Here is a 17,147-nt window from a genome sequence, read left to right as displayed (position 1 = left end):
TAAGAAAGACGTAGAACCGGTAGAACGTCAAAGGTCCCTTGGAGGCAGAGTCGTTTCACGCCTCATCGCTGGACAAACCCGATAACCCAGTCGTAAGGAAGGCGGGGGGGATCGGTATACCTTGCGTGCACTGCAGAAGAGTGTGCTACTTCCCCAACACTTACACAGAGGGGGAGCGATGAATGTGTATGCTGGCCAGAGGGCGTACTGCTGTATACCGAATCAGGAAAGGCCGCCGCCGCAGCTCAGGGCGCCCCGTGGCGTACACGTCTCGAGACTGCTGGTATTTATTAAGACAGCGGGAGCCAAATCGGGCCACCGGTCCTTCTGTATTCTTTTAGCCAAGAACGTCCGAGTTCTATTCGCCGTTCCGCCGCAAAAAGTTGGCGGTTTCTGGCCCGACGCTTCTTTCTTGTTCCGTCTGCGCGGTCGGTCGCGCGCGGATTTCTCTTCGACGCCGCGAGCGGGAGGACATTCAGGGCACGTACGCCGAGGGGTAAACTTTTACGACTCCTCAAAGCAGGATGCCGCGTAATTTTTTTTTTTTTTTTTTACGCCGCATTTTTTTAAACGTTTTTTTAGGCGTGTAGCGCGGTCAACCGCCCTTGCTTGGTTGCCTTCTGTTTATTTCGTATCGCATACGAAGCCTAGAACTTTTTTCTTTCTGTCTTTTTAATTAACGCTTTCTTAAGTTGTCTCCCGTCGCTTTCTGGCTGCCTTCGCTGCTGTCTGTCCTACATCCCTGCAAGAATACCGTAAAGAAAGTTGACAGGATTTTTTTTTTCTTATTTTCTTATTTTCGAAGGACGATTTTAAACTCTTCTCTTCGACTGTATTAGCTTGTTTCCTGATCCCGGCGCTGTGGGAACCAATAGCGTTGGACTGCACTATTAAAGTTCCGAAGCCCTTCCCCCATATAAATTATGCAGGCACGGCGTCCAAGATGGCTGGTAGTGATTGGAGATGCGCCTCCGGGCGCGTGTTATTAAGTGGAGACGTGCCGGGGGTCTTTAATGTGGGCTTCTCGGGCTGCTTTTGTTGGCTCAGGCCGGGTTTAAAAGCCGAAAGGTAGCGAAGATACCATCGGCCGATAAGGGTCCAGGGGGAATATCGGAGTCGTTCGTTGCACAAGCGATTCCTGGATACTGTTCGAAGCTCCCTTTGGCGCCGATGGCTTCTTTCTTTCTTTCTTTTTTCTCATCTTCCACGTTTTATTTGTGCTTCAATGTTTGTCGAACATCGTGTTAAAGTATTTTCACATCAAAACAAGACAGTAACATTATCTAAGCAGAGTCAAGCAATTGACGTGTTGTACGCGTCGCGCCGTTCCTATTAGGTAAACACTAATTAAAGGGATTGGTTGCTAATTCAGCACTCCCTTTTAACAACAGCGCAGCGGAGCCCATCACACTTTGTGTCGCTCAAGTTTAGATGCATACCAACTCTTGTTTACAAAAGAACACACCGTTTGAGAGAACAGGCGCAGAGACGCAGAGACATAATTAATAGTACAAAGTAAACGACGACGACTGCGGCAATATTCGCTCTTTCACATCGTCATTGCAATATATTAAAAAATAACCATACCTTAGTATAGTTGAATGTATCGCAGTGGGCAGTAATCGGCATCCTTTCGCACACAATCGTTAAACTGAGTCGCCCGCCATGAAAGATATTTCCCCAATGACCGCTTTGACAGCAGCTTGTTTTGACGCTGCGTCTAAAGATGGTTATTTTGTTGTTGAGAGCTGGGGTGCTAAACTCGTCGAACACAAAGTTTGGGCCGAAGTTCACGGAACGCACCGATTGGACGATCCCGAAGATGACTTGGCACTTTTTTCGGCGGCGTCCAATCAGCGCGCTCCGCTAACTTTGGGCTCCAACTTTGTGTTCGACGAGTTTAGGGCCCCTGATGGTGTTGCTCGTACCCGCGGTGTTTTGCGGGTCGATGGTCGATGCGGTCTTCTTCGGCGTTGATTGGGAGGAGCGCGACGGAGAGTTCGTGGTATTACAGTGCAAACGGGGCCGGCCTTACACGATTAAGCGCCCTCGGCGAACTCCGGCCGTGTCGCCCCCCCCCCCCCCCCCCCCCCCTACCCCCTCCCTTTTTATACTCCCATATTTACTGGTTACGACATCACGTCGTTAGTAAACAGGTGAGTAGTGGCTTACATGCGCGCTTTGTCAGTTGACAACCGCATTCCAAAATCGAACGGCGATCGAGCACATTGCATCGTGTCGGGCGCTGTGTTCAGATAAATCAAAAACAAACAAACAAAAAATCAATAATAACAGGTTTTTTTGGGGGGGGGGGGGGGGGGGGGAGGGGGGAGGCCGCACGGTTCCCCGTGCGACCTCCCCCCCCCCCCCCCCCCCCTATTTTTTACTATTGATTTTTTGTTTGTTTCTGATTCAATCAATAATATTTCTAGAATAATAATAATTCAATTTAATCAATAATAAAAGGTGGGGGGTCGCACGGTCGCACGGTCGCACGGCTCCCCGTGCGACCGCCCAGATCGCCCACCCCTAAGACCGATTCACCATGTTTTCACAAACACTTCTCTCACAAACAGTGTATATATATATATATATATATATATATATATATATATATATATATATATATGATATCTTTCTGCAAATTATGGGGGATTCTGGTTGACCGGTTACGGGGTCAAAATCCCAGCCAATAAATCGCTCTCTCCCTCGACTGGGCACAAGCTTTTGAGGACATCGACCTCCTTGCCCGCGGGCAAAGGGCGACCAGTTGTTTTATACCTTTACGAGAGCACTGGACGTTTACACACAAATGGTGGATGTCGACATTGGTCAAGCCCGCAACGGACCCGGGCTGACAGCACCGACGACACTCTATGGTTCGGCTGTCTGTTGGTCCCCGCCACCACGGCGCCACTGCCGAAAACATGATCGGCCCCGGAGGGGGCTCGCAGGAATGTAACGACCCCCGCCACTAAAAACAAAACACATACGACCGACACGTGGCCGGCGGAAAGCACACGAGGAAAGAGATGACCCCTTGCCCGGTCAGCAGAAGAAAAACAAAACGGCCGGGGGAACCCAAAGGCCGCTCGACCATCCTTAACACTGCGCATCTTCATTTCTCTTTACGAATATGCGCGCAAAAGAAACGTGTTTGTAGTCAGGGTCTGTATCGAGAGGCCCAATCGAAAAGAAAAAGCTCCAAGTTTTCATCTGTTTTTATACAAAATAATGCTTCCTTGACGTGAAATCGGCATCCGGCGGGAGGTATGATGTGGAGAGCGAGTCCATACAGAAATGGGAAGTGAGGGAGAAGGAACTTTGGTGGTGTGGCCCGCCAAGAAAACTTTAGTAGTTCACGGATCATTTCTTCTTTTCTCGTCTTCCTTTTTTTTTTTTTTTTTTCCTTGAGGGGAGTAGGAGCAAAGTAGCAATGAGATAACGATATATCAACGTCTTCTTTTACCCTTTATTTTCGAGACATATTCCCCTGAACGAACTTATGTTTGTTAAGTACCAATATTCCTCACTTGGGCACTTGTTTTACTTTGACCAAGTTGGTTTCCAGTGCCACGTGGGGCCCGATTATACCTGTGGCTGTCAAAACGCGGCGTTGCGGCAGATCACTTTGGTTGATCGTTTCTCGAGCGCTACACTAAGGTCTGACTTCAAGAGAAGGGAAAGTTTCTGAGAAATTATCGAAAAAAAAAAAAGAATGATTGCGGCGACTCGACTTGTAGTTCGATGTAAACATTTCAACTTGCTTCTTGTTTTTCGTGTTTTTTTTAAAATTAATTTACTGGTTATTTAGAATTCATTAAAATACGTAAACGTGAAGTTAATGTAACGACAAGTTCCAATCTTGACAACGTGACGGGATCGCGTTCCTTTGGAATTGCCACTGGAACTCGTAACGGGAACTCGTAACGGGAACTCGTAACGGGAACTCGTAACGGGAACTCGTTCCAAGATTGAGAGCGAACGAGGAAGTAGCTCTCGTTCCTGTTTCGGAGGAATGTGTACAAACACCGGGCGGAGTCGGTCTGACCACGTTCCCGGTCGTCTTGCAGGTGCACCTGTACTTCTCGGCGCTGGGCGAGGACAAGGTGCCGTACGTGAACAGCGTGGGCGAGAAGTACCGCATTCGGCAGCTGCTGCACCAGCTGCCGCCCCACGACTCCGAGGTGCGCTACTGCAACGGGCTCTGCGAGGAAGAACGCCGCGAACTGCGCCTCTTCTCGGGGCAGCGAAAGCGCGAGGCTCTCGGCAGGGGATCCGTCCGGCAGCTACCCGTCAACCTCGCCCTGCCCGTCCTCTGCCAGAACGTACGTCCTCACACTTGCGTTCGCATTCACGACCGAGTTCTTGTCATCTCTTACGACGAGAGCGCTCACTGGCACGCTGGCGCCAACTACGAGGCGACCCTGGAGCTGCATTTCACTAGAGCGAAGGGGTGTAGGATTTACACCCCTTGTCCCGATGTGGACTGAACGCCGAAACTACATTTCGGCGTTCAGTCCACTGAAAGGTATCAACTTTTACGAGTGGCTTGATAGCCGTGTGACATAACTTACTACATAGCTAATGTACTGCGTACCAAAGACTGCCAAAAAGAGAAACTGACGTTTTGCAGCAGGGCCAACAAAACCTTGAGTTTTTTTCTGTAGTCTTTAATGCGCACATTAGCTATTTTAATGAGTTGTATCACTCGACTATCAAATCACTGGTGAAAGTTGGTATCGTCTGTTCGACGTCAATAAACTGAAGGTCGAATTGTAGTTTTTGAATGTGTTATATACGGGACAAGGGGTGTGAGTCAGGGATGGGCAAAATACATGCAAATATGTATCAAAATACAAATACAAAATACTTCGTCAAAAATGTATTTAATTACAAATCTAATTACATTTCCGAAAAAGCATTTAAATACAAGATACAAATACAACCAAATGTATTTGGTCTCCTCCAAATACTTTTCCAAATACATTCCTCGAAATTTGCGTCAGCGACTTCAGGGCACCTGCAACGGGTTTCTGGGTATCTCATTTTAATTTTACATCGCACACTCGGGAGTTCAAGAAGGTAGGAGAAGCTCCTCCCACAAGCGTCATGCGCTTGTTTCAAATCTCTCCGCAGTCGAAAAAAGAGTTCACTGGAAACGCTTCTTGTTCCGCTTCAATAGATTCCAACTTGGCTCCGATCACACTTTTTAAGAAAACGACCTTCGTATTCATTGGAGGGGAAACCGAGCCCCTGAAAGCAGCCTTTGTATCCATCAAAGGGGGAAGCTTGTCCCCGAAAGTCATATTTGTTTTCATCGGAGGGGGAAAACTCTAATCTCCCTCTTGTGGCTTCCACAATGCTAAGTTAAAGTCGAAAGATAATGCAAATATTTACAGGCAGGCAAAACCCTCCTCGCGCGTCGACCGCAACGTCACGGAAACAATGAGACGCTATTGGATTCGGAGATGGCGGGGGGATATACGAGTCCGTTTGTGGGGCATTTGCCGCTATTTTCTTAACCTGTAACCGACTATAGTAACATAATAGAAATATAATCACAAAAAAATGTAATCAGTTTGGACGTACTAGGGAAATAAGTACAGAGCTGCAAGCAGCTTTTTTTTTTTTGTCGATTATACATTTTGGTATAGACCAACAAAGAACTGAGACGACCAAGACGCGCAGCACTAGCTAGAGATTTTTTTTTGTTGTTGTTGCAACTCGCACCAGTTACGAAAATCTGGACGACCCGTGCATTTAGAATGTTCCAGGCAAAAATATGGATGGAAATCAGGCTGGAAAGCATCACAAGTTGTCACAGGCACTTATTTAGCCAGTCTGACTGTGAACGTCGATTTCTTCACTATTCTTGCCCTGGAGTAGCACCGTAATCAGAAAGTCACTAAACGCTTGTGCTTGATTGAGAGACACTGCACTCGGTGCAGAACGTAGTTTTCTTCCTGCTCTGGACAGTGACAATAAATTTGAGGGATGTATTTTCGCCCACAAAATTGTATTTAATTACAATTGTATTTGAAATACCCACATTTTAGTATTTAAATACACACATCAAATACATTACCCAATTTGTAATTAAATACAAATACAAAATACACAAAGTATTTGAAATACGTATTTAAAATACTTGTATTTGAAATACTGCCCATCCCTGGTGTGAGTACTACATCCCCTATTTCTAAGATTGCTTAGTGACGAGTCAAAACATGAAAGTTGATTTATATTGCTACTGCGAAATGGCACTGCGAGATGGCGCCACCGGCCCTTGCGCGACTCAACCTAAACCAAAACGTGCAGCCGTGCAGTTCCCGGTGTGGCCGCTGCGGGAGGAATGGCGGCGTTGCGATTGCCTTTAGTTCGGTTGTCGAGTACGGATCGGAACCACATTTTAAAGCGGGCTCTATGGCAGTTTTTCGACTGAGTTGTTCTAGTAACGTTGGCTATACCTCAGCGCCATTAGTCGGCTTTGGAAACGGCGCTGGCCTTGCTGATTAAGCGTTGGATTCACGCTATAGATAGAGCTGCAGTGCCACATCAGCGCTAAGTGGTGTTCAAATCAGCACTGCGGCGGCACTGTTCCTATAGTGTTTATTTAGCGCTACGATCTATGTGTGAACCGACCGCAGCGCTGGCCTATACGCACAAAGCGCTGGCTTTGCGCTATAACAGCGTTGTGCCAACGCCCCGATGCACATGACCCCGTCTCTTTCTTGCTTATACACACACTGCAGCTCTATTTCAACGCTGAGTCACCGCTGACAGTTGATGCTGCGCTGACAGTGTGCGTTATCTCAGCGCTGAGGTGCACGAGAACTTTGTAGCTTGCCTTTTTTGCGCAACATTTTTCGTGGATGGCGGTACATTTTTTTACGTACTTCGCCGGGGTGCCTGACTACATCAATCTTCCGAAGGCTTAAACAGTATCAAAAGACGCAACACAAAGTTATTTCTTTTAGCATGTAAGAATGCATATAATGCCTATGGGGCCAGTGATATGAATCTATACTCTGTTTCATACTTAGCGTGCAACGCTGTCAAAGCTACTGGCACGAGCGCGTGGCTTCATCTATGGTTTTGTTTGCGCGAGAACGCGTGCAAACGATCAACGAGATCAAGCCCCAAGCTCGCGCTTGTAGCTTTGACAGCGTTGCACGCTAAGTATGAAACAGAGTATAATCAGTTATAAAGAATCCCGTTTGGTGTGTTTTCTCGCTACTAGTGGTTCCAAAGACTGCACGAGACGTGTGCCCCGTGCAGCCCTTGGAAACCATGTTGAATACACCTGAGACTGGGGTAGAAAAGAACATAAAAGTCGAAAAACCAGAAAGGGACAGGACGACGTCTCATTGAGACGTCGTCCTGTCCCTTTCTGTTTCTTCGACTTTTATGTTCTTTTCTACCCCAGTCTCAGGTGTATTCAACATGGTTAACATCCACCAGCTCGCCTGCACCCTTACTATTTTAGCCCTTGGAACCTTATGACGGCGCTCCGCTGGACTGCGCTATCAATATGCCACGTCGTTCTGTTCCTATTCGACCGGCCTTGCATGGAAGAGAGAAAGTTTGATTCGAGCTGTACCTCTGCAGCTCAAATCAATGCCACATTCGCATCGCACGCTATACGCAGTGTTCGCGCAACCAATGCGACACACGGACGACCGCCCTCCGAACCGGAAAGATGGGAAAACAAACGAAATTCAAACATAACTATGTTTCCTTAGAAATATTGTGCAAATGCACTAAGGAAAAGAGAAAAAAAAACGCAATTTAGGAAGGTATATTAAACAACATTCCGTTTCTGACCGTCTCAAACGGACACCGGAGAACGGCGCTGTCGCTGCAGCCGCATCCGAAACGGTTCCTCCGTATAGCGAAGGTCCCATCGTAAAGACAAAATCGTAATTTCGTCGGCGGGCTGAGTGCCTCCCGAACGATATATCTGCAACATATGGGGCCACGCTGCCGCCGGGGCAATGCATTCCACTCTTAATTTTACGGCTCCGGCATCGGACCCCTGCAATCCTGTTATCGTGGTGCTCTCGCCGGCGCCGCTATAGCGTCCGCCATTAGTGCGTTTCATAACCCCGTCCCTCTTGCTATCTTTGCTCCCTTTCCGCATACGGGAGCAGTTGAATAGGAAAGAGGACAAGAGGGAAAACCCCCGGGTTCCGCTCTCCCGCTGCTCCCCTGTCCGTGTGACTCATAAACACGGCTGGGGCTCGGGCACAGGGTCGATTCGATGTTCGCAGCCGGAAACACACTCGTCGTTGCTCTCGGTGGGTGTTCGGTGCGCCGACCTTCTGCGCGCTACGGCTTCGGTCAGCGTTGATCCGCGTAGTGACACTGGCAATCTTTGGTGGTTTTTTTTTGTCACGACGTGGAGAAGACTGGATGCCAGGACACAGCGCCACGTCGTCCCCCCGTGCGTATGAGTCGTGAATGTGCGGTAGGTCGAGCGTCACTTCGCGGTGTACCTTTCACTCTTACCAGAGTATAATACTTCCCAATATTAAAAAAAAAAAAAAAAATTATCATGTTGCGCTTTTTATTTTTTTTATGTTAGCTTGTCTCGGCGTTTAAATTGCGATTATTGGTTGCAGACGGCTAGTTCGATGGCGTATGTAAGAAATGCGATGGAATCTCGTATAGTCACCATGGCCTTTACACTATTGTCAAAGTCAGCGCTCTGTCATTACCTTTAGCCCCTTCGACGAAAGCAGTGAGCTCTCGACCGATCGGACAGCGACGCCACCCCACGGGCGACCTAGTGTAGTAAACAATATGCGAACATCTACAAATTTTGTAACCACACGTTGGTTCTCGTATGTCACAAAGTGCACGTTCGGGACAAGCAACAATCGATTCTCTTATTAATACACCTCCCTCCAACAATGCTGTTGCAGGGAGGTGTATGTTGCGCGCGGCAAAGTTGCGGGAACATCACGCGATCGGAAGCAACGGACGCAGCTACGGTGGCAAGTGTGTGTCTCAAATGTTGGAGAGGATTCCGACCACCCCTTATGTGCCGTTGTACAGTACGCCCGTTGTACGCTAGAAATTTAGACTTAGTATGAACCCCGCAGTGCGAGGAGCCCCTGTCCGGCGGCGACATGTGCGTCCTGGCGTCCCGGGCGGGCCCCGACTGCGGCTGGCATCCTGGCTGCTTCACGTGCTCCACCTGCGGGGAGCTCCTCGTCGACCTCATCTACTTCTACCGCGACGGAAAGCTCTACTGCGGGAGACACCACGCCGAAAGCCTCAAGCCCAGATGCGCCGCCTGTGACGAGGTGGGTTGGATACAAACAGATCAGCGCAAATATGACAAGGACAAGCGTGTAAGTTATAGTACAGGCGCCTGTCCTATACTATACTTGCTTCTCCTTGTTACACATGCGCTATTTTATTTGTATCGAAATGCGCCAATTAGTCGAGCAACGTACTTCACAAACATTAATAGGGTACCAGGTACGTCGAAACTTTTCGGGAGAAAGACGGAATAATCTCTGAAGAAGGGGAACAAACACAAATCTCCAAACACAGCTTGGTGACTGGTGCGCGACCAGAATAATCCGCCTCGTTAGGGTATCGAACCCGGGACCTCTCCACTTCCAGTGGAGCGCTCTACCAACTACTAACCAGGGGTTAGGCGTCAGTAGAGCAAACAGGTTTTATCAGCCGCCATCAGTTTAACACCAACAAGGGTGAAAGGCTTGCATTTTAAGGTTATGATTATAATGCAATTAAATGCAAAGTTGCAAGCGAGCTGGACAAGAATGACGAAAATAATCACTGGAGAAGGGGGACGAAGGACAAACACAAATCTCCAAGCTGTGTTTGGAGATTTATGTTTGTCCCTCTTGTTCCTCTTCTCCAGGGATTATTTTCATCATTGTTGTCCAGCTCGCTTGGAACTTTGCAATTAATTGCCTTATATATGAGAGAAAGGGGGTAATCTTTTTTTTATTAGTATTGTTTACATAAAATATTTAAAATGTATGAGGGATAATTGGCGCAGCAGCTGCTAGATGGCGCGTCCTTTTGAAAATAATATATTGGTTTCTTTCTATAGAAAATGTCTAGCGTTTTCTCTCTTTTTTTATTATTTAAAGTACGTCGTGATTTCATATCCACTTTCTGCTTCGTACCCGCACCAGATAATCTTCGCCGACGAGTGCACGGAGGCCGAGGGCCAGGCGTGGCACATGCGGCACTTCTGCTGCTTCGAGTGCGACCGCCAGCTGGGCGGCCAGCGCTACATCATGAGGGACGGGCGGCCGTACTGCCTGCACTGCTTCGACGCCATGTTCGCCGAGTACTGCGACACGTGCGGCGAGCCCGTGGGCGTGGACCAGGGTCAGATGTCGCACGAGGGCCAGCACTGGCACGCCACCGAGGCCTGCTTTCGCTGCTCGGCCTGCCAGACGTCGCTCCTGGGGAGGCCCTTCCTGCCCCGCAAAGGGCTCATCTACTGCTCCCTCCAGTGCAGCAAAGGTGCGTTCGCCCGAGGCACGCTTCACAGCCGTCTTTCAACTGCGACCTGATTTGAAATATGTACTCAGTGTGTTCAACCGTTAAATATAACACCCGAGTATCGGCCGCCGACTCCTCATTGGCGGCGAAGGGGGCCCATGCGTCAAATGATGGGTTTAGGCGCTTGCGGAGAAGCCGCCTAAACCAGCGCCGGGTTTTGGGGCGAGTCAGATGTTTCGCTTTGCGCTCGCGAATTGTAGATCTTGCACTGAGGTATGACGAGCAGGGAGCTTCTTAAACCTTCGAACATTGTGTGTGCCCCTGAGATATGTGTAACTGCGTTATTTTTATAACGCGAGCGCACTTTCGGAGTGGTTGTGCGCAAGCAGACGACACGAGGAATCCGAGAGATGCACGACGGCGCATGCGCTGTGGATCCGTCGTGCCCATCGCGTCTCCTGCAAGAGTGAAATTCGCTTCTATCTCAATATTTGAAGTCAAAAAGTAAAGACCGTTGCGATACTCTGCTCCGCAAGCAGAGAATATACAGCTGCTCTAGGCCGGACAGACTGCCTGCGTCATTTACCGGTGTACATCCCGGCAGCTCATGCTGCCGTCCTCTTGTAATGTATTCTCAGTTGCAAAGGGTAAAAAAAAAAAATAACACAGTACCGCAAAAGAGTTGTCAACTGCCGGACTATGTATCACACGGTAAATGTTTTGAAAAAGACAGAATTCCGACGATAAGTGTGCCGAATTTAAGCATCACCTTCTTCTGTGGCTCGCACTGTCATATCAAGGATAACAGAAATGCAGGTGTATATATAAAAAAAAAATAATAATAAACAGGGATGTAAAAAAAAAATCGAAGGTGAGGCCGACAGAGTAAAAAAAGAAAGCCATGCAGTTTGTATCTGGCAATGGCGACAGTCTCGGCAAGGGTCGCTTTATTCTCTGTAGCATCATCGTTAGGTGGTGGTGATATCCGTTTGGGCCATGGCTCGCGTGTTCAATTTAAGGCGCACTGTACTTACAGGTGTGTGCGGGTCGCGGTTCCTCGTAGCATTATACAGCGTGCGCGATAATAAATGAAAACTCACGGGAGCACACCAGGGAATCGTGCACACAAAATAGATATTCAGTGTTGTCATTTATTCATTGTTTGCAAAAATTGGCATCAACTGTACCAGAAAAAAAAAAAAAAAGACAGAAGACACGATGTTAGCTTACAATCATATCATAGTAGCCATTTATCTTCACACAGTGTTTCTTATGTATTTCGGCTCAAAGTTGAACTCTCTTCTCTTGCAGGAGACTCCAAGTCCCCCTCGCACCGGACCGCATCTCCCGCATTAAGCAAGGCCCTGCTCCCCACCACCACAACGACTACCGCATCCAACTCCCCAAGCAAACAGTGCTCCGTTCGGCAAAGTCCACTGCTGATTCGAAAGCAGCCTCTTCCCCCGCCCGACGACGTTGATCGACCGCCGCCACCGTTACCCTCGACAGCACCACCCTGCGAAGACGACCCCTCGTTCCCTGTCGAGTCCGCTCATCAACGGTCCTTCGACTCGGCGTCGTCACACGGCAACTCGGACACCACAGCGACCGTTTGCTCTGATTCGCCGCGTTCGGGCGTACGGTCCGAAACCCCGGACTCCCAGGCATCTCGACAGAGCTCGTTCACGCCACCGAAGGCAAGAGCAGCATCGCCTGCAGGAAGTGTGCAAGGGAGCTCGCATGGGAGTGCGTACGGGATACCGCCGGCGGCAGGGATTCTCAAGAAGTCCGCCAGTTTGGCATCGGAATCGCCGCAGCTACGAACGAAGCTCTTCCCGACCTCGCCGAGTCTCACACCGGCGAGGCAAAACATAGGTTTGCTCTCCAATTCTCCCAGCGGTGTGAGGAGAACGATATCGACGGTTTCGCCGCTGCAGGGCTCCGCCAGTCAGCAGTACGGTCTGGGTATTCCTACGACGCCGCCCAAGCAGTTGTTGTCTCCGAACCTCGGCCGAAATTTCTCTCCGCCTTCGCCGACTGTTGGATCCTCCATCTACGGCGCTCGGCAGAAGACCATTTTTTCTCAGCCATCCGAAAGCCCGAGGGTGCGACCGAGGCTTCAGGGGACGGCGTCCCTATCCGGGTCCCACGTAAGCCTCTCTCAAAGTCCCTGTGGGCGGTATCCATCCGGGATAAGTCCCATGCCGCCGATGCCGTCACCAACGCAGATGGTTCGCGGCATCCTCAGCCAAGGCGAGAGCTTGCACGGACGTCGAAGCGACAGCCCTGATCGCCAGCTCGCGTGCCGTCCTCAGGGAAATGTCTCTACGACATCGGCCAGTGGCGACGCCGTCTTGTCGACCCCAACCTGCGGTCGACGACGCGAGCCACTCAACGTGTCCGACCTGCGCTTGGGGGCTCTCCTGGCCAGTTCCGAGGTCTTCGTAGAAGTCGTAGAAGAAATCCAGAACGGTCCTTTTAGTCGAACGAGTAGCCACCGCCTCTCGGGATCGCACTTCTCGATGCCGGACCTGTCCCTCAGCCACACACACATCCAGCAGTCGTCCTCTTGCAGCGGACAAGAGAACACCTGCGGGCTGCCGCACTCACCCTTGACGAGCAGCACTCCTATCGCGCAACCGGGACCAGCCAAGATGTTGTCCGTTCACTTCGACCCGAGCCTGGGCCAGGCTGAGAGCGACGGAGACTCCAGGCGGATGCAGCGGGCGCGACGATCTCGGCGGCATCGTAACGACGACTCCAGTTCCAGTGACGGCTACGAGGACCCAACGCCGTCCTCGTCGAGGATCACCGTGCACTCTCAGCCCAAGTCTCACAGGACGAGAAGGAGCAAAGACGGAGGAGCTGCTCGAGGGTCATCGGACAGCGGTGCCACGTCCAGGCCGGAGCGGCCCCACTGCAGCCGGAACTCACGGCCCGTGGTTGAGGCCCCGCTGGAAGACGACGATTGCAGCACGTGTTCTAGTTCGAGTTCGGACGACTTCCCGTACGAGTTGCCCCAGCGACGAGCCTACGGTGGTGTGAGAATATCGTACGTTAGCAGCGATGCCCTCGCTGTGGCCAAGCAGCGTACACGGACTAGCCCGGCCGAGAAGAAGAATCCGGACAAGAACTGCATCATCTCTTGAGCGCGTCCTGCCCGTCACAGTATTAGAGCGATGGGTGGGGAGGGTGCAGGAACCGATGATGATGTAAGCGAATGCGCCAAACAGAATTGTGTAAGGCTGTAATTCCAGAACGGTACAGTTTTAATATTCCAGTGCACTCTACTGCCAATGAGCTGCTGCTGGGTTAATTATGAAACCTTTTGCTTTTGAAGGTTTTGTATTGCTCATCGATAAGACTCAGAAATGTACTGCCCTCGAACCCCTTTAAAGATATTTTCGCAAACCGCGTGTGGCCTAGTGTTACGTTGTTCAAAGGCCAGTCGATTCATTTATAAATATTAAAATAATGTCGTCTGATCTAAAAACAAATATAAAAAAACTTTCCAATAGTTTACCAAACTTTTCAAAATCTTGACTATCTGTGACATGACTATTATACAGCACACATAGTTCTATAAAAGCCTCCGATGTGATTTACCCGAAAACGTTGTATTGCATTTAAATGGTATGTCAGAAGGTGAGTTCAATTTGTGTGAAGAAAATGTTCTATGCACCTTTCGACTTGAAAGCTGCTCTGATCAAACTAGTAAATACAAATGTTCAGTAGCGCTGTTATAGAATGCATCGCATATTGTAAAACTTCTCATAATCATTTAGTTTGTTTAAGTAAAAGAAAAAAATCCCTTGCTTGCCTTTGGTAGTGAAGGTTCAGTCACAGGGGTGTAGCTTTCAGGTAAACATCGCACTCATCACAAAAATGCAACTATCATTTTTAATGTTGATATGCATATGTATATAACTTAGATCCCCCGCAATTCAGGGCTTGTTAAAAAAAAAAGAAAAACAACACACATATGTATATTAAAGATTTTTTTTTGTGTGTGTTAGTAATGAACTGAAATTTTTAATGAAAAGAAAACCTCTGGGAAGTATTCTCAAAGTCTCTGGCTTTCCCCCTCTTTTTTTTTTTTCTTCTTCTTTTCTTCTCTGTACTTTGAAACAAGATGTTTCCAAGAGTTCAATGCCATGATTGAAAGTAAAAGATTTAAAAACGGATCCTGTATAAGAGCAACACGGATTCGGCAGTCTTTGTCGTGAGCTATCCAACAATACTTTGATGTCCTGTGGTCAAGAGTGTACTTCTCTACTCTCGAACCGAGGGCCAGCCAAAAACACGTATCATGACTTCCATCTGGTAGACTAAAACAAGCCCTGCCTGCAGTTTGCGTTCGTTAAATCTTTATTCTTTCCGAATGGGGTTCCGAAAATCACTAACGTAAGAAACGTCAAAGATATCTCTCACTATAGTTATGCTCAACGAGCGCCATTTGAGGCACAGTCGCGAAAGCCCGCAGCTCTGCACCAACACCAACTCAACTCTTCGACGTCAAGCCACTTTGGTGGAGCTACTGTCGGCATGGGGTGGCGCTGCTGTCGGCATGGCGCATGCGCAGATGCTGCACATCAGGCCAGCCTGGTTTCTGGGCACGCGCACCCCTGATGTGGTCAGACGATGGGGTTGTTTTCTGGAATATGATGCTTTTGTTTTTAGCATGAACATTCGCGGAGAGGAGACGGTTTATGAAGCGAAGTGCTCGCGTCTAATCCTCCCCGTGGCGCTCCACTGACTTTTTGATCGGGAAAGTAGCCTCGTTCCCCGATAATTGTGTGGCAGAACTTTGTTGATAGTGTAATTTGGCACGATATAAAATGACCTCTCTCAGAGTTTTATTTGTACCTGATCACGTTTATAATATATGAGCACGCCTGAACTTGTCCCGCATATTCACAACTGTTTCAAAATAAAAATAATTTATATGCAAAAATAAACAAAAAATTGCTCCCCTGTAAGATGAAAACTTGCACGTCGTATCGTAAGCACGAGCATTTACGGAAGTATTCATATATTGGATTAATAATTCGAGCTTTCTTTAAAGTAATCAAGGAGCGAGGTTTGCATTTCGCAATAAATGACGGTGGCTCTGCCTGTAACATATGCTGCACCGCTATTTTTGTGTGATGTCTCAAGGCACCTCTTTCCAGATGCGAATCGAGAGTACATGTAAGGGGCCGACTAGATGCAATTGAACGAAACCTTTCCTAGTGCACACGCGCAGTTTTCGATTGATAATGTAGAAATATACTAGATGACTTTCTTTTTTATCTTCTGCTTGAGATTGTAATAGTGTCTCATAAGAAGCGTGTTTGACTGAATGGATACTCTGCCAAAGCTTCCGAAGTGTCAAGGGACGTCTACCTCAAGTCTTCGAGACGTCCTGTTCATGTATACTTCCAGTTTTGTTTATAGTTTCGCTTTTTTTTTTCATGATGATTTTTTTTATTGTACAGCGGATTTCTTTTGTTTTTGAAGGAGTCACGGAGAGATGGTGGCAGATGAGTTTATACAAAAATAAACACCTTTTGAACAAAGTTTCGTCGGTTCGTTTTTCTGTGAAGCACGTGGAAGTGTCTTAAATTGAGTTTTAGCCAACAGTGGCTAACATATTGTTATAGACAAGCATGCTGTTCGGAAACTAACAAGTGTTAGTTTCTAACGTTCGTAGAGTGTGCGTTTCCGCTTGTTTTTAGATGACCTCCTGATGACACCAGCAGAGAAACTACGACGGAAAAAAAGGAATGAAGAGAAAGTGGGAGGTTTGAGGCGAAATATATTATAAAATAGACGCATTGCGAAAGCCAGGTGCCAGTTATAAGAAGGTCAGAACCACAGCACAATGGCGGAACAGCCAGGGTGTCTAGCAAATTATTATTTTGAAAATCCCTGACTTTTCCAGGTTTTCCCTGACAATTTCAGGTGAAATTTTCTGACCTCTGTAAAGGCGGTTAAATATATAAGACCATTGCAACACACCGCATTGAGCACTGTGAGGATCATTTTCAGGGGCTCGATCCAACTTGCATATTCCGAAATATTCGGGTTCGTCCAGTCCGGATTAAACGAGCACTTTCTTGCCGCCGACATCGTCAGTGAAGAGGCCACTTCCGGAAACACGATGAAAACACGACGCTCAACCACACACTTCAATAACAGAATGGCAGCATGGCCGCCAGATCAAGGAGAATAGAAGTACATACTACGAGGGGGCACGATACAATATTGGCGAAGCCTGGTCATAAAAAGTTTAAACGATTGTGTGTCCAGCGTGACCGTAGATCTCCCTGGCAATTGGTGCGCGTGACATATGTCACGTGCGAGATGGATGGTTGATTGTAGGATTCCTTGCAGGCTTGCGCGCGCTCCGTCCGATAGGTTTTATCAGATCGAAGGCTAGACGAAGGCTAGCGACGGTCACGTGATCTGGTCATGTTGGGGGGCACTCTAAAAAGAGCCCGTGCGCTTGCTTTCCCGCACAACACTCGGAGAGCCAATCAGCACAACTTACGGAGGCAGCTCAGCGAATGACGATGCCGAAACATATGTTTAGATCAAAAAAAAAAAAAAAACGCAGTTTGAGTTGTGACATTAAGCAATGCAAAACGTCACGCTTGCATTGCTTAATGTCA

General features: G+C 48.3%; 1 protein-coding gene across 1 annotated transcript in view; it reads left to right on the top strand.

The window, feature by feature from the left end:
- LOC8023390 (protein prickle) overlaps positions 1–16,007 on the top strand; it is a 45,010-nt gene extending 29,003 nt beyond the window's left edge. Inside the window, exons 2-5 of the mRNA XM_040500101.2 lie at positions 4,074–4,328; positions 9,108–9,311; positions 10,179–10,515; positions 11,806–16,007. Of these exons, the coding sequence (XP_040356035.2) occupies positions 9,135–9,311; positions 10,179–10,515; positions 11,806–13,643 (2,352 nt within the window). The 5' untranslated portion in view covers positions 4,074–4,328; positions 9,108–9,134 and the 3' untranslated portion in view covers positions 13,644–16,007. The remainder of the gene's footprint in view (positions 1–4,073; positions 4,329–9,107; positions 9,312–10,178; positions 10,516–11,805) is intronic.
- Positions 16,008–17,147: the final 1,140 nt, after the last annotated feature.

Source organism: Ixodes scapularis, unplaced genomic scaffold (assembly GCF_016920785.2).
Source record: "Ixodes scapularis isolate PalLabHiFi unplaced genomic scaffold, ASM1692078v2 PGA_scaffold2__306_contigs__length_199485367, whole genome shotgun sequence".
NCBI lineage: Eukaryota > Metazoa > Arthropoda > Arachnida > Ixodida > Ixodidae > Ixodes > Ixodes scapularis.
Note: the sequence above shows the minus strand (reverse complement) of the source record. Positions and strands in the feature narration are given on the sequence as shown.